Source organism: Megalobrama amblycephala, linkage group LG1 (assembly GCF_018812025.1).
Source record: "Megalobrama amblycephala isolate DHTTF-2021 linkage group LG1, ASM1881202v1, whole genome shotgun sequence".
Lineage (NCBI taxonomy): Eukaryota > Metazoa > Chordata > Actinopteri > Cypriniformes > Xenocyprididae > Megalobrama > Megalobrama amblycephala.
Window position 1 is genome coordinate 75,718,386 of NC_063044.1, and position 22,777 is coordinate 75,741,162.

The window sequence follows — 22,777 nt, forward strand, 5'->3', positions numbered from 1 at the left end:
CCCTCTGTAAGAAATGGTGCATAATCATTATGACACTTAACATCCTCAATCTCCAACTCAGAGATATCCCTCTGCTTAGGCTGTATTTTCACAGATTGGGCAAGACTGTGGTTCTCGCATGATGTAGAAATTAAGCCGACAGTTTTAGCAGATCTCTCCTTTTTCTTAAGAACAGCACAATCAGAAATTTTATGCCCCGCCTTTTTACAATAAAAGCAAACAATCTCACCTTTTATGCGTGTATTAGCAACAGCATGATCAGTGGAAGAACTAGAAACAACATTCTGACGTGTTACAGTCGCTTTGCTCTTACCAAAGACACTCATCTTAGGTTTATGCAAGTCATTTAAATGGCTAGTCGTACTTCGGTGAGTAAGAACAAATTCGTCGGCCATGAGAGCAGCATCGGACAATTTACTCACCTTATGCTCATTTAAATACATAGCGACAGCATTCGGCACGCAATGTTTAAACTCTTCCAAAAGAATCAGTTCTCTAAGCTGTTCTTTAGTGGTTACTTTCATCGAGGTACACCAACGATCAAACATATTTTCTTTTTCTCTGGCAAATTCAAGATAAGTGCACTTCTCAGGTTTAAAGAAACTTCTAAATCTCTGACGATATGCCTCAGGTGCTAATTCATATGCTTGCAATAGTGCAGATTTAACAATTTCGTAGTCACCGCTTTGCTCAACAGTCAGCGCTGAATAAACTTCCTGTGCTCTCCCTGTTAACACACATTGCAGCAATAATGTCCAAAATTCTCTGGGCCATTTCAGCGACTCTGCGACACGTTCAAAATGAGAAAAATATTTCTCTACCTCCCTCTCAGAAAACGGCGGTACCATTCTCATGTGTTTAAAAACATCAAAAACAGGTGCAGCAGAGACGGATTCATTAGAGGACACAGAAAGTGGAGTTTCAACAGTTTTTACAGTCATTTCTAATTCGAGCTTTCTCAACTGAAACTGTCTTTCTTCCCTTTCTTTTTCAAACTGCAACTCCAATTTTCGCATCTCTAACTGTTGTTGTAACCTCTTCACCTCAACATCTCTCTCCAACTCTTTCTCTTTCAAAGCACAAACGTCACGCTCTGCACGAAGCTTCTCCACATCAACACATAGCTGCTTTTCTTGCAAAGACATCTCACTAAACTTTACATTTCTGTCAGCATCAAAAAGAGGAGACGTTAAAGACTCTTCAGGGTTAATAACTTCAGCTCTTACCTCTAAAACGCCCCGTTCGAAAAGCGCGCTTCTCACAGTGTTCATCAGCGTTTCTCTAAGCTTCTTGTCGTTGCTTGTCACCTCCACGCCAAAACGCTCTGCAATCTGCAACAATTCTTCCTTGGTGCATCTCTCCAGTAATATTTCTGAAGGAAACGCGAAGAAATCTTCGACTACCGAAGGCATTTTTAGTACGCTAGAAGTTAGGCTAACAAACAAAACACATGTGAGAACGCCACTATAAACTACAACATTGAAACTACAAATCCCATAAGCCTCTTCGCCAGGGATCGTCGCAGCATAACACGCTCAAATTGCAAAACCCCGCCCAGTTACAAGATAGATGCAATACAAACTTACCACAAGTCGTTCCCCACAACATCTTCATACTGGCAGGCACTACAAACAACACGGACGCAAAAAACAGCAAACAATGTCACCTTAAATGAAAATGAGAGACTTCAGTTCCTAACTACACACTAAATGAAACTAACTAAACCTACCTAGTCTTCAAAGGTGTACCGGGCTCGAGGCGGCATTTAAACGCTAAACTCTGGGACAATTGGTACATTTAAACCAAAAGCCCGAAGCGTACCCCCGACAGAGATTTAAAACCTCCGCCCAGAATAACCTTTAAAAATAAGAAAGGCAAAATAACAAACAAAAATAACAAATAGTGTCCCGATGGAAGGATTACTTACAACCCAGCTGAGAACACACTAAATAACTGAAGTCTGCTCATTTGCACAGGTGAACACTGAAAACATCATACACTTACTTATACATGTAGCGATCCGTGACGAGCCCCCAATTTTATGTTACGGCCAGCTCGTTTCAAGCCACAACATAAAAAAGGGATGACACACCACCGTGCAATCAATATAAATTAATTTATTGATTTAACAAACATAGCAATAATCACAAATAACAAACGTAAGTCTAGGGAAAAATAAAATATCAAAGGAAATAACAAAATAACACTAACTAAGTCTTAAAGCTACAAGATATAAGAAATGTATAACTAAAGAAAGAGAGAGATGTCAAGAGCAACTCCTGGGAGAACCACCCCACCAAGAGAGCTAACCTCAATAAACAACCCTGAGTCCTTATATATATTCTACACCCCTGATCACTATTAATTAATCAATCAATCAATCAGAAGCGACACAGAACTCCCGCAGTCTGCCACCAACAGGTAGGGAGGATACTCCGGGTCGTCACAGTCGGTTTTGCTTATTGTATTAGTCCCATGTCTAGCCGTCGCACACTGCAGTTCCCTGTTTTTTAGTCAGTATCCGCTTGTTGCTTTTGGTTAGTGAACGTCCCCCTTGGCACGGGGCAGCCTTCAGTCTACTCGCGTACATCAATTGCGGCTGCAGGTCAGTCAGCACTCCCATCCTTGTCACTGCAATCACCATGGCCGGCCCCAGATATTTTGGCTCTCCGATCTTGACTGGTTTCAGACTCCTTATCAGCACCTGCACAAACTTGTGTGTTGGTTTCTCTGAGGGGAGAGGAAGAGTTAGTGAACATCACCATTAATAGAATTAAATTTTTCGACCAGCTCCATGACATAGTCGTCCAGGATCCTCCATTTCACCTAAAGAAGAAAAACGCCAGCGCGGCCTTTGACCAATGGTGTCGGGAAAGGCCTACCCATCAGAATTTCAAAAGGAAACATTTTAGTAGTGGAGGATGGTGTCATTCGTATTTCAGCTAAAACAGCTTGCAATACAGTCATCCAATTTTTTCCGTCTCTAAACTTTGGATGTAAAAGGTGTTCCATAATCATTTTAAATGACACTTGGTATCCCAAATCTGGGTATAATTTCTTTGCATTTTTTGCATTCTCCCTCGCACATAGGAAAGCTTCTGGCCACTTTGTGAATCTGTCAATGGATGTTAGTTTTTGCACAGATAAAGCATTAATTGCCTGAGCTGTCTTAGCAGCACTTGTGTGCGAGAGACCATGATAGTGACGTATAAGCAGCACAAGTGTTGACTTTGGCAAGGCCACTTTCCCTTCAGAGTCTCTGATAATTCCCTGTTTATCTGGCTGACAGCCTTTTGAGGCCCAGTATTGTAAGTCAGCATCTGTTGGTTGGCTCTGTAATATTTTGACCTGCTGCATGTCCCCTCACCTTGACTATGGCCACTTTGTTCGGCAACTGCACTGCATTAATTAAGTCACCTATCAAATCAGAATGCGCTATTGGTTTTCCATTTGCTGTCTTAAAATTTCTTTGTTTCCATGTGTTGGCAAAGTCATGGACTGCACTGTACGCATACTTAGAATCAGTATAAATTGTGACAATTTTATCTTTTGAAAGTTCACAAGCTCTCGTTAGTGCCACTAGTTCCGCTGCCTGTGCTGATGTGTATGGTAATGATTCTGCTTCTACCACTTCATCAGGGAGTCTAACAACTGCATAGCCACATAAATATACACTATCTGATGGTTTAGAACATGAACCGTCAACATATAGACTATCCCCCTCTTCTAGGGCCGTATCTAACAGATCGGTCCTACAAGCAGTTTCAGTTTCAATTGTTTTCAAACAATCATGTACCTCATCAATGCTGTCAGTGGTTTGGTCGGCAGTACCGAGCAACTCTCTCAAAGCAATAATAGCAGTGTGTGGCACAGATGTTGGCTTAATCGTTAAATTTGTAGTCGCTAACAACGTTGCTTCATAACCTGAACGACGCTGTGCCGTCATGTGCTGCGTGTTAAGATTATGTAAAATTGCATTTACCTGGTGTGAGGTGTGTAACGTCAGTGGATGTGAGAGGACTGTTTTTTCAGCATCTCGTACCATCAGGGCAGCAGCAGCCACTGCTCGAAGGCAGACCTTGTGTAATGTTGTCTAATGTTTTGGAAAAATACGCCAAAGGGCGATAACTTGTACCGTGTTCCTGGGCCAGTATCCCCGCTGCAATGCCCCGCTCTCGTGCACGTAAAGGTGGAAGTCTTTTTTGTAGTTCATTTCAACAGTCCACTTGATGACTTGTTGTGGTGAGGCTTGGTGTCAATGGCCTTCTGAGATAATGTGTCCCAGATAACAGACTTGTGGTCTCACCCACTGTACTTTCTTTCTTGAAGCAGACAATGATGGAGGCCTGTTCAGTTCTCTGTTGTTGTGGCTGAGATGAGCGTAGTTGGTGGGAGCTTGATGTTGCTGAGGGTTTTGTGCACGATTGCAGAGAACACAGCAGGCGAGTCAACATAGCCCTGAGGAAGACGTGTCCATGTAAATTGTTGTTGTTTGTACATAAATGAAAATAATGGCTGCACCTCTTCAGATATCAGTATGCTGAAAAAAAATCAGAACATATATAAAGGACAGTATAGAATTTATGTGTAGGGTATTGAATTTATTATAGTTACCACATCCAGTACCACTGGAGAAAGATCAGATCTTTGATCTTTCTCAAATCTTGTGTCAGTCGCCAACTTTGTCCATCTGCTTTGAGAATAGGATTAAAAGGTGTGTTATATGGTGAGTGCGTCTTAATAATAATGCCATGTTTTAACAAAGTTCAATCATTGGTTCAATGCCGTTCTGGAGAGAGAGGGTATTGTTTTACATAGACCGGTATTTTTGTTTTCAGTAACGCAGTGTACGGTTTATCATTGATGAAAGCTTGTGCTTAGCCCACAGTTTCACAGTTTTGGATTTACTCATTTCAGTGACGCTATCTCTTCTCCCTCACTCTCAGCTTCACACAGTAGGATGAGGGTGTGGCTCAGTGGACACCATCAGCACAGAAGGGAAGAAAAAGAAAAATCATTATCAAAATCATTTTCATAAAATGTTGACCATCACTTGTGACCACAGGCAATATTTTTTACCATCTACATTCAATTCCAAATTTGGCAAATCAGTTTTGTTATTTTTATATTTTAGAGTGAGCAGAAGTACTTGGGGTTCCTTCCCTCCTTAGGCATCCCTATTGGGGAGTCCATTCCATTCTGTTTGGTATTTGTTACTCTTGGTTGGAGTTTTTAATTCTCCTTTTTGTCTGTTTCTCCCTGTCTGCGTCTTTTCCTATCATTTTTTTGTTTCCTGCACTCTTTTGCCCAATGACCAGGTTTGCCACAATAATGACATTTCTCTCGCCTTCCTTTCCCTTTTCCAGTCATTTTATCATTTTCTGTTTTCAGAGAAGGACACACATCAATTATCTCTGTCTCTGTCACATCATCCCCCAAAGTTCTGAGGAGTATTAATTTAAAATCTGGACCCGTCAGTTGTGCATAACGGGTATGACATTTCAGAATCTGCGCAAATTTCACTGGATGAGAGGGAGAAGGCAGATTGTTACATATACTTTCAATGTCACTTGCCTTAGCAGGACGTATGGAAATTTGATTTCCCTGTCTCACAAACATTAAAGCAGGCTTTGATTTTTGTTCACATTTTGCTTTCTCGCAGTCTGCCCGTTTACTGGGAGCTGCGGCCCCCCTGCCACACACTGTTGTGTCTCTCTACATTCTGGCAGGGTGGGATATAATTTTGATGGAATGAGAGTTTTTTTCAATTCCTCTACTATAGGAGCCTTATATTGACAAATATTTGATGTTGAGGCATAGGGCTGATGTGGGTACCCCTTTTTTCCTTTTTTAAATTTTGGCCTCTCTGGACCTTTATCCCAATATGTTTTCATTTCTTTCCATTTACTGTACGACTTTTTCATGTACTTATCATTCCACTCTGGGTCTCCCAGCCCCCATTAATCATCGAATTTGCACTTTCCATATCCCCTGGCTTAAAAGAGCCTTCTTTGGGGAAAGGATCCAATTGTATTTTTCCTTGAGTCCACCCCTCTAAATTTGATAAATAGGGTTCAGTCCAATATCCACAATTATTTCTAAACATCCAATTTCGGGGTGTCTCATCTTGAATTGGTCTTGATATCTTTTGACCCATCCTTCACCTAATTTGATTTTTAATTTGCCACACCACACCAAAGGGGTCTTTTTATAATTCTTTAATTATAATTATTCAGCCAATTTTATTAATTTGTCAACCGGAATATTCCCATCAACACTTTATTTTCCGTCAGAGCGGATCTAAACGGATATCCGTCAGAGCGGATCTGCACGGATCTTCCTCGCACCGGAGGGATTACCAAAATATTTGCCAGGTAGCTGTGCGTTTAAACAGTACCCTTCCAGACAAATCTTCCTGGACTAACTCTTAGAGCTGCATCCAAGGATAACATGGGATGAGTTCAATCAATCCTACCACCACAGGAAATTATTAAAAAACAACTTACCTGTGATGAAGGATGACCTCTCAGTCCCCCAGTCCCGTGTTTCTTGGGAATATCCCGGACGAGCCCCCAAACTGTTAGATTAAAATCTCAATAATAGGTAGAATATTTGTAATTCCAGTCATCAGTTAAGAAACAGGCGCCTCAACCCCTGTGATGTGTGGCAGCAGCAGCGCGAGATCTCGGGAGAATGACCAAGCAGACACAGATCAAGTGTGGTACAAAGCATTCTCCGATTTATTCAGGAAGAAGGGTCATATTTATAGACATAGGTCAAACAACAATCTCCAGGATGGCTTGAGCATCCAATCATACGACTTACCATGTAAACCTTACCATGTATGGCATTTCACAAAATATAATAACAAATAAGAAATGTATGTGCGTAAATGTGTGTGTGTCTTCAACTTCTGGTTACGTGTGAGAGTGTCAGTGTGTCCAAGGACTACTACTTGTTGTTTTGTCTAGGTAGGCACATGAGCTGCACAATGGAAAAATCCCAAGACACAGAGAAAGTCAGAAAGTGAAGCCCAAGAAATAAGAAAATATTTAACAGTTACAGTTCATTTTCTAAGAACTATCAGATTGGACTTCGTTCAGAGGGAGACGAGAGATCACGCATCATGTTAGTTTTCTTTATTTTACAAAAAGCACAACATTTTGTTTTTACTGTGAGTGTACACAAATAAAAGAAGATATTACACAGATTAAAATGGTGTATAACTCTTAATTGTATGTGCAACACTGACAGAGTATTTTGAGTCTCTTTCACACTGATAAGAAAAAAACCACGGTGGTATCGCCGGCGATACCCTCAGACCTCAGAGTGTTAAGAACTTGTTCAGCTGATTGAAAACAACTTTTTCAATGATCTTGCCTATGAAAGGAAGATTTGAGATTGGTCTGTAGTTGCTCAATATGGTGTTATTCAGATTGCTCTTTTTCAGGAGGGGCTTAACAACTGCAGTTTGCAGGGATTTTGGAAAAGTCCAGAGAGAAGTGAGGCATTTATCACTTCTAGGAGATCTGCTTCTAAACAGTTAAACACACTTTTGAAAAAAAGATGTGGGAAGTGTGTCAAGGGCGCAGGTTGATGTTTTAAGGTGCTGTACTATTTCTTCCAAAATTTTACCATCAGTTGCTTCGAAAACAGACATAATAGCTACTTTCTGAGTTTGTGATCTGATCTGTTTTACCCCAGTGCAGCTCAAGGATGTGCTGATTGCCTTTTTGATATTATTAATTTTCTCAGAGAAGAAGGAAGCAAACTCACAGCATTTGCTGTCTGAGAGCATTTCACTGGGAATCTGACTTGGGGGGGTTTGTTAGTCTCTCTACAGTAGCAAAAAGAGTCCGGGTGTTGTTTAAGTTTCTGTTTATAATATTTGAGAAGAAGGTCTGTCTAGCTTTGCCTAGTTCCACATTGAAAGCATGAAGAATATCTTTATAGATGTTATAATGGATTTCGAGTTTTGTCTTTCGCCACATGTGCTCAGCTTTTCTGCATTGTCATTTCATATTTTGCACTGCTGTTGAGTTTCTCCACGGTGCTTTTTGTCTGCCACTTTTCTTCCTGACTTTCACAGGAGCAATGTTATCAATAACATTCTGTACTTTTGAGTTAAAAGAATCAAGGAGAAAATCAACAGAGTCTGCAGATATGCTTGGTGTTAAAGATATAGCCTTCATAAACAGTGGACTAGTATTCTCATTTAAGCATCGCTTTTTTGACCGAGATAGATCTAACTTCAACAATCGGAGAGATCAATATATCAAAGAAAATACAGAAATGATCAGATAGTGCTACATCCTTAATGACAATGGATGAAATGTTTAGACCCTTACTAATAATTAAATCTAGAGTGTGTCCACGATTGTGTGTGGGTCCATGTACATGTTGAGTCAGATCAAAAGTATTCAAAACTGTTAGGATTTCTTTTGCCATATTGGATTCTGCATTTTCTATGTGGATGTTAAAGTCTCCAGTAATAGCAAAACAGTCAATCTCTGAGGAAATTGCTGATAACAGTTCAGTCCTCCACAAAGGCTGGAGAGTATTTTGGAGGCCTGTAAATAACTATAAGTAGAATGCGAGGAGCACCTTTTAACACAATACCCAGGTATTCGAAAGACAAGTAATCCCCAAATGACACTTGCTTGCATTGATAGACATCTTTAAATAGAGCAGCAACACCTCCACCTCTCCTAACAGCTCTGCAGACACTCATAAAAGTAAAGTTAGGAGGGGCTGTTTCATTCAGGATTGTTGAACTGCAACTGTCTTCTAGCCATGTTTCATTTAGAAGCATAAAATCTAGGTTGTTTGTGGTTATTAAGTCATTGACTAGAAGTGATTTATTTTTAAGTGAGCGGATGTTTAAAAGTGCTAACTTAACAGTCTTACTTTCTGTCTCTACAGTAATCTTAGTTTGACGTGTAATAGGCAGCAGACTAAATGGGTTTGCCAAACGGTTTGAGAAGGCCTTAGGCTTTCTATCACATAATAAAACAGAAATAGAGAAAGCAACAGGCACACTGGGTTCCAGCTTCTTCTGTAAATATTTGATAAAGTCACTGTTATCATAGCGGGGCCCGACACACATCACTGAGAGCTGTTATCGGTTGTTTTTGATTCACCTAGAACAGATGGAGGAGGATGTGGGCCCTGGTGTTGTGGCAGGGGCCAAAGAGCTCTCGCAGGAGGAGGGGGAGGCCGAGCTGGGCCCACAGGCTTTGGTGGTTTCGGGGCTTGACAATTTTTTGTTGATACCTGGGGGCTCGCAGCAAAAGAGTGGGAGAGTTTGGTTCCAGCATACACCAGTTCCTCCATTTTCTCTGAAAAGCACAGAAGAGGTGATGCTGGAGAGAGGGATAACGTGTCCGGTGAAAGGGGCTGTTGCTCTGGTGTTACCGGAGGCTGTAATATGTTGTCCTGGCTTCCCTGATTAGTCGATTTGCAGTCTTATATTTCATCAGAATGCTCTTAAGTTCCCTGTTTACATCAGAAACTGTTGCTTGTGGAAGGCAGCATGTAGTTGTATCCCTGCTGCTAATGTTTCTGATAATAGAGTCACCCACTATCAGAGTCCTGGGCTCGGCTGCTCTCTGAGCTGAGTGCCGCTGACTGTTCAACCTTGAGCGGCAGTTAGCATCGGTGTTAGCTGCTGGCTGATTTGATCTGTGTCCGATCATGTTTGGGGATTTCTCACCCACATTCATCATGTCTAGAGATTCCTCACCCACATTCATTAACACTTCAAATCTGTTCTCCAGATGTATTGGCGGTGGTAGGGAGCTAGTGTTTGGGGTAGAGGATGCTACTGCATTAATATGTGATACTCGTGACAATCTGATGTCTTGAGTGCCTTTGGGTCTTGCTCCCTGTTTGTGCCATCGATTAGTATGTTGATCAGTTTCGGCACTCAGTATGGTCTGTTTAGGAGCATTAGATTCATGGGACTCACCGACTGTGTGCTGAGGACGTCCATGATGAAGCTCTGTTGTGTGTTCCTTCTGGTTTGGTGGTCCCGCAAGTAACTTTGTTTCAAGAACTGCAATCCTTTGTAAAAGTCTGTGGCAGTTTGTGCAGCAGGTAGATTCTTCAACCAGAGGAGGCATATTATTTCTAATCCTTTTGGATGTAGGCAGCTGTGTTTTCCCTTCTCCGGAATGCAAGCTGATGGCTGCCGTCAGTGGGAGGCTGGTTGGATAAAAATTCCCCTTTTTTGTAGCAATTCTTCCAGTTAAAAATGTTTGTTGGTGCCAAGATTTGTCGTTTGAGCACTGTGCTGATTTGCTGTAGTTAAAATTTGGAGATAAAATATAAAAGCAATAGAGCAAAGCGCGGAGCTGTAAGCAAGAGTGTCCGAACAGTAGCGAAGCAGGAAGCAGGAAGCAGACCAGTAAAAAGTGCATTACAGTAATCAAGTCTACTTGAGATTAGAGCATGAATTAGTTTTTCTGCTTCTTTATAGTTTAAAAAAGGTCTAATTTTATATGTTTCTTAGGTGAAAGAATGAAGATTTTGTCACCTTGTTAATATGGGAATTAAAACTTAAGTCTGAGTCTATGATAACACCAAGACTTGTAACCTCTGGTCGAACCCAAGGAGTCAAATTAACCAGATTCTGAAACAACATTTCTCTTTTTATTTTAGGACCAACTAACAGAATGTCAGTCTTATCCTCGTTTAACTTAAAGTTATTCCACATCCAGTCATTTACTGCCATAAGGCAGGTAGTAATCAAACTGATAGCCGCATATTGTTTGTCTCGACAGAAATATACAGCTGCGTGTCGTCAGCATAGCTATGAAAATATACATAGTTTTCTCTGATGATGTCTCCCAGTAGTAGCATGTACAATGAAAACAATAAAGGACCAAGACGGCCTCCTTGTGGGACTCCAAAATGGGTTTCGTGTTTCTCAGACATATGCTCTCCAAGTTTAACATAAAAATGTCTCCCTTTAATATACGTTTTAAACCAATTTAATACACAGTTTTAAAGACCTACTAGCGTTTCCAAACGATTGATTAAAATATCATGTATCAAATGCTGCACTTAAGTCTAAAAGAACAAGAATTGAGACCTTACAGATTTACAGAAATAGAGCAAGTGGTGATTATCAGGGCCAGAATATATGTGGAAAAGCTGATAAAGACACAAAAGCTGTGTTTACATTTAATTCAATGTCTTCCTGATTACTTTCCCTGTGTATAGACTGAATGTAAGCAGCTCTCTCTATCATGAATGAGATTATAACGCTTTTCCCACCCGATGCTGATGTAGCCTATAACAAACATTACATCTGAGGAATGCTAAGGAATTACATCTTGCTTTGTTTCCTTTAATCTTATCATAGCTTGTGCGACTGTGCTGTGATATTGGGGTTGCCCTCACATGTCATACTCCAGGATTCCCTAATAACACTTAACCTGAAAACATCTTGTACCTTATTGGTGTACAATATACACAATACTATATATACTATTTACAACAAGCAGAGGAGCCCAGAAATCATGCAACAGCTTACAATGCAAGCTGAGCATTTTCTTTATAATATGGGAGAAAAACGCTTTTGCACGTTGAGTTAATATTCTGGGCTCATCTGCTTAACTGTATGTAGTATACAAAATTTGTGTTTTATCATAAGGATGTCATGAATAGATTTTAAAATGGTTTTCTTCTTATTTGAAGGGATGATCCTTCTTAGTGAGGGTTAGGGAATTTTCTTCTTCTTCAGTTCCTATTGACTGTGGAGTACCTCAGGGCTCCATTTTGGGGCCTATTCTTTTTTTTTCACTATTTCTGTTGCCTTTAGGCCTTATTTAAAAAAAAAAAAAAACACAGTATGTCTTATCATCTTTATGCTGATGATATTCAGATTTATCTACCTATTAGATCAGGAGGATCAACTTTTCAGTCATCTTTGCTACTATGTCTTGAGGAGGTGAAGTGCTGGCTAGAGCAAAATTGTCTACAGATTAATGAGAATAAATCTGAAGTAATCGTTTTTGGGTCAAATAAGGTTGACTGTGACATAAACGATGTGTTAGGTACATGGACAACAAATGTGCAGTCCCAAATAAGAAATTTGTGTGTAATTTTGATGACTTTTTGTGTGACTTTTGATGATCAGATTAAAAGTGTGGTGAAAAGTTGCTTCTCTCAGTTGAGGACTATTGCAATAATGAAACCTGTCTGTTGCTGAGATAGTGATACATGCATTTATCTCCTCCTGTTTGGACTACTGTAACGCACTTTATTTGGGAGTAGGCCAAACTGAGCTTATATCAAAATTGCAATTGGTCCAGAATGCAGCAGTGAGGCTCCTTACTAACACAAAGAAAAGGGAGCATATTACTCCAGTTTTGGAAAAGCTGCATTGGTCTCCGGTTAAATATCGGATTCAGTACAAGGTGTTACTGTACGTTTTTAAAGCTGTCCATGAGATGCTTCCAGAATAATTTGGGGCCTGATTCATATGAGCTCTGGTAGATCTCAAAGATAATTTAATTGCTAACTGCTCTCGTGCATTTTCGGATGCCGGCCTAAGACTCTGGAATACCCTTCCACGTGACATCAGATCTGCAACCTCAGTTGATGTTTTTAAATCTTGCATGAAAACATGCTTGTTTTCTATGGCTTTTAACTGTTGACTTCTGGATGATGTGTATTGTTTGTATTCATGTTTTTTGTTATTGTAGATTTTTGTTTTTGTTGTGTTGCTGTACAGTCCTTTGGTCTACTTTGTAGTAGAAAGGGCTCTACAAAAAAAGTAGACTTGATACTTTGCCTCAGTGGAGGTTAGACATGAAATGTTTCTCAGTTCTAATTGAAAGCAATGTGTTATGGCTGCGTCACTGGGACATTAAAGCACTTTACGTGTCTTAATCCTACTAAAACAACAACCAGGGAGAAACTATTGTCTTGCACATTTTCTTGTCATTCCAGATGTCACACCAATCTCTCTGAATCAAGGTGTGTATGAACACACTCATTTCTGAATCAGTGTCTAAATGAACTGAATCTTCATCTGATCACAAGCTTTGACTCGAGACATGTTTAATTTGTTATCCACATCACATTCTCACTTCACATTCTCTCACACATCACCTACAATCCAGAAACATGAAAACGAATTTGAAAAGAAACTCTATTAATGTCAAAATGAGCTCAGAAGACGTCAGGATTAATATTGCTGTGTTTCAGTGTTCATGGTCATCGAGCAGTTGTTCTGTACAGTGAAAACAAACAAACACTTTTCAGCTACAGATCTACTGTATGAACTGACAGCATATATGACAATACTTATATTTATAATAAACTTATTATAAAACTGAAATTTCTATGAAATCCTCATCACAAGTATCACATTTATAAATATATACATACATTTAATTTAAGCACATTAATGCTGAATGTGTCTCTATCGTCTCTCTCTCAGTGATTGTGATTGTTGTCGCTTCATTCGCTGTTCTTCTTCCTGCTCTTATTCTCTGGATGATTCGCAGAAAAAGAGACGGTGAGTTTTTACAGTTTCTCATATTATATAACAGACAAAAAGTCCAAAACATCTGATAAAATAAACGTGTAATTTAGACAGAATTCCTCTCAGACAGAGTTTAATGTTTCTATTCTACAGCACTAGAATTCTTCTAAAATCAGTTTAATTGGAGACTGTATTATGTGTTTGATCATCAATATTCTCTTGACGTTATGTTTCAGATAACAGAAGAGGAACCGATGACTCTGAGGTGAGTATTGTAGGTCGATCCATGAGTTATTAGTGTTTATAAGCTCTGATCCTGAAATATGACACTCGTATTAGTCAGATTATATAATGAAATGTTATAATAAAAATGTTAATAAAACAGTACAGTATTTGTACTGTTCCCATTCAGTTGGCAGGGTTGTAGAATTGATTCACATGAATTGAACTTGACTTGGACTCAAAGCCCAAATTTGATGACTTGCAACTCGACTTGACAATCAAAGATGACTTGCGACTTGACTTAGACTTTAACAACAACGACTCGCGACTTTACTCATAGTTGAGCCATCTGACTTGGAAAGACTTGACCTACCTTCTAATATCACTGGTCAGAGTTGTCATCACTGTAGGCTGCAGCACAGCACATGATCATGCCCCTATATGATTACATGGAAACAAACACTTTTATTTATTCCATCCCACAGTCTTTTAAATCCATTAACTGTCACAGATCCCTTGTCTCCCGGACTCCATTTCCCATGATCCTCTTGTCTCCACACCTGCACTCACTTCCCTCGTCTTCTCCCCATCATCACGGATCACCTGCACCTGGACTTCCTCATCAGCACTGCCTTTATATTGGACTCACTCCCTTCACTCCCTGTCCGTTCTCTGTTAATGTTATTGTGGTTATGTGTGTTACGTTGTTCTATGTTCCAGTATTACTATTAAAGCCTATTGTTTGTGGATCTCCGTACTCGCTTCATCTCTCCAGCACACACACCCATAACATTAACTTGGTTTCTTATTTTTATTTAATATTTGTATAACCTATTTTATTTATATTATTTATTATATTTTCCTCTTAATTTCATGTAACTCATTACTTTGACTTTGAATGGGAGTGCTGAATAGCCGCGCTCGCAGCTGCGGCAGTGTGCTATTGGTGGCGCTGAACAGCTATTCTCACAACTGATATCGTGCAATGTGGAGAATGCTGAATAAGCTTACGCTAGTAGAGCTTGTGTCAGATGACATTCTATTTGTGTTTCTGAATGCAGTCGTTACCTGGCGCCAAGGGATGGTCACGATTACTGTTTTTTATGTGTCTGGGCACCGAGCATGCTGAGACAGTGTTTGTGGATGAGTCATGTACCAATTGCGGGAAGATGACCATTTCAGAGTTGAGGTCAAAACTCCTAAAAAGAGGCAGAATCCCAGTGTCGATGTTACGATCCAATCCTCCTCAGAGGGTTGCTTCAGGCAGTGGTGCTGGTGACCTGAGGATTACGGTGATCACACTTCCTTCAGGGAACCAACCCTCTAGGAACCCTCATCCCTCCTGCACTCCACAGCCAGTAGAGCTGCAGAGGGAACGCGCTGGACCATCTGAAAGGTGTGTACCAGCCGTATCGACCGATCAAATGTTGATCGCTGCATTGGAGGGTGAGCCAGACTTTTCTGGAGATGATGATTTGGCTGCGTTGCATCCTTTGGGAACTGAAGCGTTGCCCGAGTCAAATCCTGAAATAAATGATGACTATGCTTTCCCAGACCAGTCTCTTTGGCAATGCAGCCGAGAACTTCGCCCAGCAGTTCTCGGCTGTACAGAAGCAGTCTGAAGCTATCAGCCACATCCTGCCCTGGCGGTCAGATGCTGCTTCCTCCCGTGCTGCAGCAGCAGCCTCCATCCAAGCGGTGTCGATTTCAAGCAGGGCGACCAGCCCGTCCAGACCCACGCCGAGGAGCTGGTAGCAAGTGGGGCACCCAGTCCATCCAGGCCCCCACCAAGAAGGGAGGCAAAGCCAAGGGCAAGAGGTCCTAAGATGGGCAACCCAGAGAAGGTTGGGACTGCTCATCAGGAGATGGTGACCACACCACTCCCTTCCCTGGAGGAGGGCTGGGTGATAAACCCTTTGTTTCCTTTTATGTTACCCAAATTATCAATATAAGAGCATTTTCCTCTATCTCTGGGTCCGAAGGGGTCTCTTCAGGCAGACCCTGTTGAGTCCTCCATCTCCCTCAGCAGCCGGATGTGGCAGAGCGTCCAGCACCAGGCCTATACTCTGTTGTATCCTTGAGAACCGGATTTAGGATGGTTGCCATATGTGTGACCCTGCGGGGATCCCATATGAGTAATTCCACGGTTGCTCCTAAACAAAGCCAGTGTCTTTCCCTTTGGGAGAACCCACCTATTATCAGGTTGGAGTAACCCCAGTACTTCCACATGTAATACAGCCCTATGTGGTTAGTCCATATGTACTTCACATAACTCCTTTGGGGAAGAATATGGCTTTCGCAGTGTTCCTTTCCCAGTGGAAAGGGCACGCTTCCTATTGTTATCCAATAGTCTCACTGAGTGGGTTGTGCGGAACAGCAGTGATCAACACTCTCTGTGTAAGCCTCTATCCCACCATCCTTTTAGGCAAGGGGGAGCAGGAGGCTTGCACAGGGCACTGGAAGAGGGCAGTGGCTGTGGCACTTTGGTAGGGATTCCTATTCATCGGTCTGTCCAAAATACATTGAACATGACCGAATGAATGGGAACGACTCCATTACAAAGGTAATCCTCGTTTCCTGAAGGAGGGAACAGAGATGGATTGCACCTGCTGCTCATTATATAGCCACGCTGCAAGGCAGAGCAGCTGCTGCAAATAATTGCATGCCAATGTGCATTGGCTCGTTTTAGTTAAACTCGAAGTAGACTGACCTCTGTAGCGAGATTCCTATTCATCTGTCTGTCCGACATACATCTCCATTCCCTCCTTCAGGGAACGAGGGTTACCTTTGTAACCGAGATGTTTCTGGTCTAAAACTCACAGATAAGAATAAAAATGATGGAACCAATGACCATCATTCAACATTTCCATTCATCCTACTGCCAGTGAACAATGATTCATCTTCAATCATTTGTGTATATTTGTGTATATTTGACACTTTTTTCATATTTCCATTGGTGTTTAGGAGCAGACAGATGATCATGTGACTTACACTGAGGTCACTGCGTACAGTAAAAACCAAAACCAAAAGAAGAAGGTGAGAAACACTTCCTTGATGTTGTCCAGCTTCTCTCAACATGATAGTTTGTGTTTTCTTCTGAATTTGTGTCATGAATTGAGCTCAAACATCATGCTGTAATAATTGTGTGTTGAAACAATAACTGTGATGTTCATTCAGGTTCGCTGTGATGATAAAGTGACTTATGCTTCCATCAGAGGAGCAAAAGCTGGATCTCAGGAAAACTGCAGTCAACTTTATGCCTCTGTGAACAAGAACCATCACAAATCAGTCAAATAATGAAACAAAAACCACATGAGCAGAAGAATATGAATCTAATAGAACTGAGTCCTAATGGTGTCATTCAGTGCCATTATAAGTACTTTCAATGTCTTTTACATGTTCACAAACAAACCCAAGTGATGCTCTGATTTATTTGTAGTTATTGCTTATTTTTCTCAGTTCAGCATGTTTTTTGTATAGTTTCTGTCTGTTTGATGATCAGTTAATGCTAGTGTCTTTATTATTCATTCAGAGCTGCAGGTTTGGACAAAGTCTAGAAAATTAGGACAGTTTTACTCTCTTACATCATTCTCATTAAATCATCTATTTTATGAAGCAGTTAATTAACTGTCAGCTTGCACTAATTATGAGAACAGCCAAAGCTACTTGATGTTTTAAGCCTGGGGTGTCCAGTCCTGCTCCTGGAGGGCCACTGTCCCGCAGAATTTATCTTCAACCTCAAATAAACACACCTGATCCAGCTAATCAAGGAGTTACTTGACATACTAGAAATTTCCAGTCAGCTGTATTGAGGCAAGTTGGAGCTAAAGTCTGCAAGACAATGGCCTTCCAGGACTGAGTAAATAAAATCAATCTATTCAATTATTTTATAATATTCTGTGAACCTCAGATGATTCATAAACATTTGAATACCTGATTGCATTTTCATACATAACATTTTGGATACTGTTGTGTTGTGTTACTGTTTTGAATACCACTGAGTGTCCATCCACTTCAAGCACTGTCTGCAGAAATGATTTTATCAGCCTCAGGCGTGAGAAACTCCAGATGCAACAGCCATCTCTAAAACCAGTGTGGTCAAACTAACACACACTTTTTCTTCTGTCCTCTTTGTGTTCTAGTGTTTTCAAAACTGTTTGCACGACCATTTGTCTAGTTTTATATTTTCAGAGCTGTGATCTCACTGTTGAGGACTGGAAACATGTTACTGCTGAATGTGAGAACTCAGTTAGTTTGACCACACAGGTTAGAAGAGGAAATGAGATCTTAACCCAAACATAACTGATCATCTCTGAACCCAGTTTGGACTGATGGGAGTGGGTTTCTCTAATAACCAGTGTGGTCAAACATCATAGTTTGAGACAACAAACATTGCAATTTGATTCAGACACCCATGAGAGTCCATGGATCTCTTAGTCTTTTCTTGACCCTGTTCCTTCTTGCAAAAATAAAATTGAACATTTAAGGCCCACTGTCCTTCCTCATGCTGTCATGCCGGCTCTTATTTTAAACTTGTAAATACTGTTGGTTCAGATGTTATTCAGCATCTATATATTTGAGTCTAAGCACTGGAACTGTCCCTGACAGTCTAAAACATGCAACAATTACAACAAGTTTAAGGATGCCAAATTCAGATACATCCTATCCTAACCAATTTTAAATTTAATATTTTATGTCCAAAATCTTGGAGAGGTGTTAGTTCTCATTACCAGTACTCCTATTAAAAGTCTCTAATGATATCGTGGCCTAATGGATAGAGAGTCGGACTTGAAACCCAAAGGTCATGGGTTTGAGTCTCAGGTCCGGCAGGGATTGTTGGTGAGGGGAGTGAATGCCCAGCGCTCTCCCCACCCTCAATACCACGACTGAGGTGAGACCCTTGAGCAAGGCACCGTACCCCCAACTGCTCCCTGGGCGTCACAGCAATGACTGCCCACTGCTCCGGGTGTGTGTTCACTGCTGTGTGTGCACACTTGGATGGGTTAAATGCAGAGCACAAATTCTGAGTATGGGTCACCATACTTGGCCACATTTCACTTCACTATCTTATTGGCTACAGATGCTTTTGCTTTCTAGAGGTATGGCCTTTTTGTAATAAATCATGCTCTCTTTCCATGCAATACAATAAACTTCCAGTTTGGTTTTCTTCCACCTGTGTTCCATTTTTTTTGTCTTCTCTCTTAAATCTGAAAGTGTGATTTTAACACTGCATTGGACTAATTTCCTTAATCTTCTTTATGTGCAAAGGAGCAATATTGTGCTGGAATAGAGAGAGTCAATAGTTTCTAATGCAACATCAAGGTCTTCTAAGCTGTCTGGTATGCTAAGGCGATGAAACTGATCAGGAAGATTATTTATAAAGCGATCTTTAGTGGTAGAAGTGATGTTTCTACCATATTTATGGCAGGGAGGCAGTTTAGCCTCTTTCACTAAATGTAGTATACACGACACTAGATAATGATCTGAGATGTCGTCACTCTGCTGCAGAATTTCAAGGGCCACCAGGGCACCATACAGACTTTATCAAAGAATCTGCTGATTTTCTATCAGAGTTAGTTCTAGCTGCAGATAAAGTCCTTGTTGTTGGTGATTTTAATATCCATGTAGATAATAAAAAAGACTCATTGGGATTGGCATTTATACTGAATTTAATTTAACTCTATTGGAGTTAGACAACATGTCTTTACATAAACTATTGTCTAGTTTGAGGTAGGTGTCTGTGTGCTGTGCATGTGACGTTACACGTTTTCTGTAGTGTTTTCAGATCTGTGATCTCACTGGTGAGGAAACGTGTTACTGCTGAATGTGAGAACTTAGTTTAACCACAATAGAGCGGTGGTCATCTCTGAACTCAGTTTAGACTGGTGGGAAGAGACATGCATGCTAGACTTTATGTCTGAACACAGTAAGCTAATATACAGAGGAGGAGCTGATGATGATTAAAGGAGGAGCTGTAACTATATAATGAAGAGAAAGACTGACAGAAACAGAAAATGGCTGATCAGTGTGATCTGTGTCTGCTGGGGCTGATCATTCTCTCTCCACTTCTCACAGGTAAATGCAATTCTGCATGCTCTTTAAACTCCCGTGAAAGGGTTAAATATAAGTACTTACAAATCAATGTTTTAATGGCATGGAATCTTGTGAATAAGTTACTTTGAACATGCTTTATTCTTCATAACATTAATTTTTCTGATATGTCACATTTGCAAATACTGTTTTATTCCTGAATGCACTGGTATTTGACACTGAGAATGCCCTGTTACCATTAATACATTTAATGTATTCATATATAGCTTAATGATTACTCAAATATACTGTGTTTCAGGTACCAGTGGAGTGAATGATGTTCATGTGTTCATCAGTTCTGGTGAAAATGTCCGTCTGCCCTGTAATAATGCTCTTTCTGACTGCAAATCAACTACATGGACCTACGGTAACAGTATCAGACATTCAGCAGCAGTTGAACTGATTACCGAAGGGATAAAGAATAAAGACACAGAGAGACATGAGAGACTGAGTCTGGGGTCTGACTGCTCTCTGAACATCAAGAACGTCACAGAAGAAGATTCTGGATTATACACCTGCAGACAATATGTGAATAACAAACAACAAGGAACTGATGTAGATGTTTTCCTTCATGTTCTTCATGGTAAATTTATGATTATATGATCAATTTGTGAAGAACGCCATTCTCCCTTTAAACTCACATGATGATTGAAGAGTCTGTGATTTGTGTCTTGTGTTCAGTTTCAGTGTCTCCATCATCATCATCATCATCATCATCATCTTCATCCTCACAGACTGAGATCAGTCCAGGTCGCTCTGTGACTCTCTCCTGTCAGTTGTATTCTGAATTCTCCTGTGATTATTTGGTTCGTTCTGAGGGACTTCATCTGTTGTGGGTGAATCAGACTGGTGTTGATCTGAAGACAGACTCCAGATATCAGATATTATTCTCATCAGATCACTGTATCATCACTCTGACTACAACACTCCTGAATGAAGATGACAACAGAGAGTGGAGATGTCAGCTTACTCTCAGAAATCAACTGCAGACCTCAGTCAGATACACTGTCAAGTATTCAGGTGAGAAACAACTATTACTACTGTAAAATATGATGTTAATGTCCTACAGATGAACATCTGAACATTCATCTTCTGATTCCAGTCAGCAGCTCAAACTCTGAGAAGAAATCAAGCCAAACTACAGCAGCAGCTCCTACACAAGGTTCATGATCACATGATCACTGTCACACATCATCAGTCTCTCACTTCACTGGTTCACACTGGCTTTAATTCATCCATCCTTTCATTTGTACAGAGAATCATCAGAAGTCATTAAATACTCCAAACTCTGAGAGGACAGCAGCTGCTCAAACACCTGGATTTCCTGAACAACAAGGTGTTTATTCATGACTTTCTTATATTAACTCAATAACTCCACAGACTCTCTGACACAGAGAGATGACGATTAATAATGTCATTCAGAGCAAACTGATGTTAATGTTGTACAGTATGACTCATCTGAACCTTCATCTTCTGCAGCTCCAGTCGATTCAGAGACACAGTTTCCAGTCAGCGGCTCAAACTCTGAGACGACTTCAGCTGCACACAGAAAATCTGCAGTTGCTTCTCAGCGAGGTTTTTATGCATGTCTTACTCATTTCAGTTCTTTACAATGCCAATTACAGTAAAACTATAGGAACTTCTCTACATATTCCTATTCAGAGAATTCAGCTTTTCACAAACATTAAGAACAACAGCAGCTGAAATAAATCAAACTCAGTTCTTCTTCTTCTTCTTCTTCTTCTTCTTATTATTATTATTTATCTGGAATCTTATTTAGAATCATATCTGAATGTATAACTGAGTTCCCTCTAGGGAAGTTAGAGCCGCTTTTCATGAATTTTGACTCTGTGAAGTTAAATCCTTCCCCTTCTCTCTCGGCCACAAGAGGGCCTCCTATAACAGTCAGATTGAGAGAGAACAGTTCATTTTGAATGCAGTTCATTCATGCTGATAACCATTAAAAATTTAAATGTATAAATGCTTCATCAATAACTGTTCATAGTTGAATCCCCTTGACTTCAGTCATGTCCAGTTTCTCTTCTTCTTCTTCTTCTTCTTCTTCTTCTTCTTCTTCTTCTTCTTCTTCTTCTTCTTCCACACATGTTTCCTGCAGTGATTGTGATTATTGTTGAGATGGCAGTGTTTGCTGCTCCTACTGTGATTCTTCTTCAGATCATCTGTGCAAGAAGAGCTGGTGAGTTTGAGCTTCACACAATCTGATGATTCACACTCATCTGATCTGGAACAATCTGCAATCATGGTAAAAACACATACGAGAGGTCAGTCAATGCTTTTATTTTGCAGGGAGGAAGGACTCGCAGCACCCAGAGGAAATAGAGATGCCTACAATATTACAATAAAATACTGCTGAGTTTGGAGACCATCTGAAAAAAGATTTAAAACAGCAAAAACTCACAGAGGATTGTTCATTGTTTGATTTTCTTCTTCTCAGAAAACAGAGAAAAAACTCTGATCACCATGAAGAAATGACGACATCAAGATCTGATTATTATAATTGTTTTAACAGTCAAGATTAATTTTCCTTTATATGGATATTTGCATAGTGTTCAAAGTCATTTTCTTGTGGTTCATATATAAACCGCTTTAAATATAATATTAAATACAGTAATGAACACTGTATAATCATCTCTCTGTTCTGTTCTGCCTCATGATCCTTAATTAATCATGTTTAAAAAAATAAATGCATTAAAATGATTAACGCATTTAATGCATTTGGCCCACCCCCAGACTTACGTATAGGTGCAGTTCTTCTGTCCAGGGGTGCATTTCCCAAAAGTATCTGTTATTCAGCTATGGTCGTAAGTTCCATTGAACTCTATTGGTAATGACGGAACTTACGACCATAGTTCACTTTGGGATATTCACCCTAGAATAGCACAAATGTGATGCTGATTTTATACAACATTCAATAAATAAGAAGTTAATATCATGTTATTTTAGACAATA

General features: G+C 40.2%; 1 protein-coding gene across 1 annotated transcript in view; it reads left to right on the forward strand.

The window, feature by feature from the left end:
* The window catches only part of LOC125279981 (carcinoembryonic antigen-related cell adhesion molecule 3-like), a 36,931-nt gene extending 15,774 nt beyond the window's left edge, over window positions 1-21,157 (forward strand). Inside the window, exons 2-5 of the mRNA XM_048210276.1 lie at window positions 20,067-20,390; window positions 20,489-20,827; window positions 20,910-20,969; window positions 21,063-21,157. Of these exons, the coding sequence (XP_048066233.1) occupies window positions 20,067-20,390; window positions 20,489-20,827; window positions 20,910-20,969; window positions 21,063-21,157 (818 nt within the window). The remainder of the gene's footprint in view (window positions 1-20,066; window positions 20,391-20,488; window positions 20,828-20,909; window positions 20,970-21,062) is intronic.
* Window positions 21,158-22,777: the final 1,620 nt, after the last annotated feature.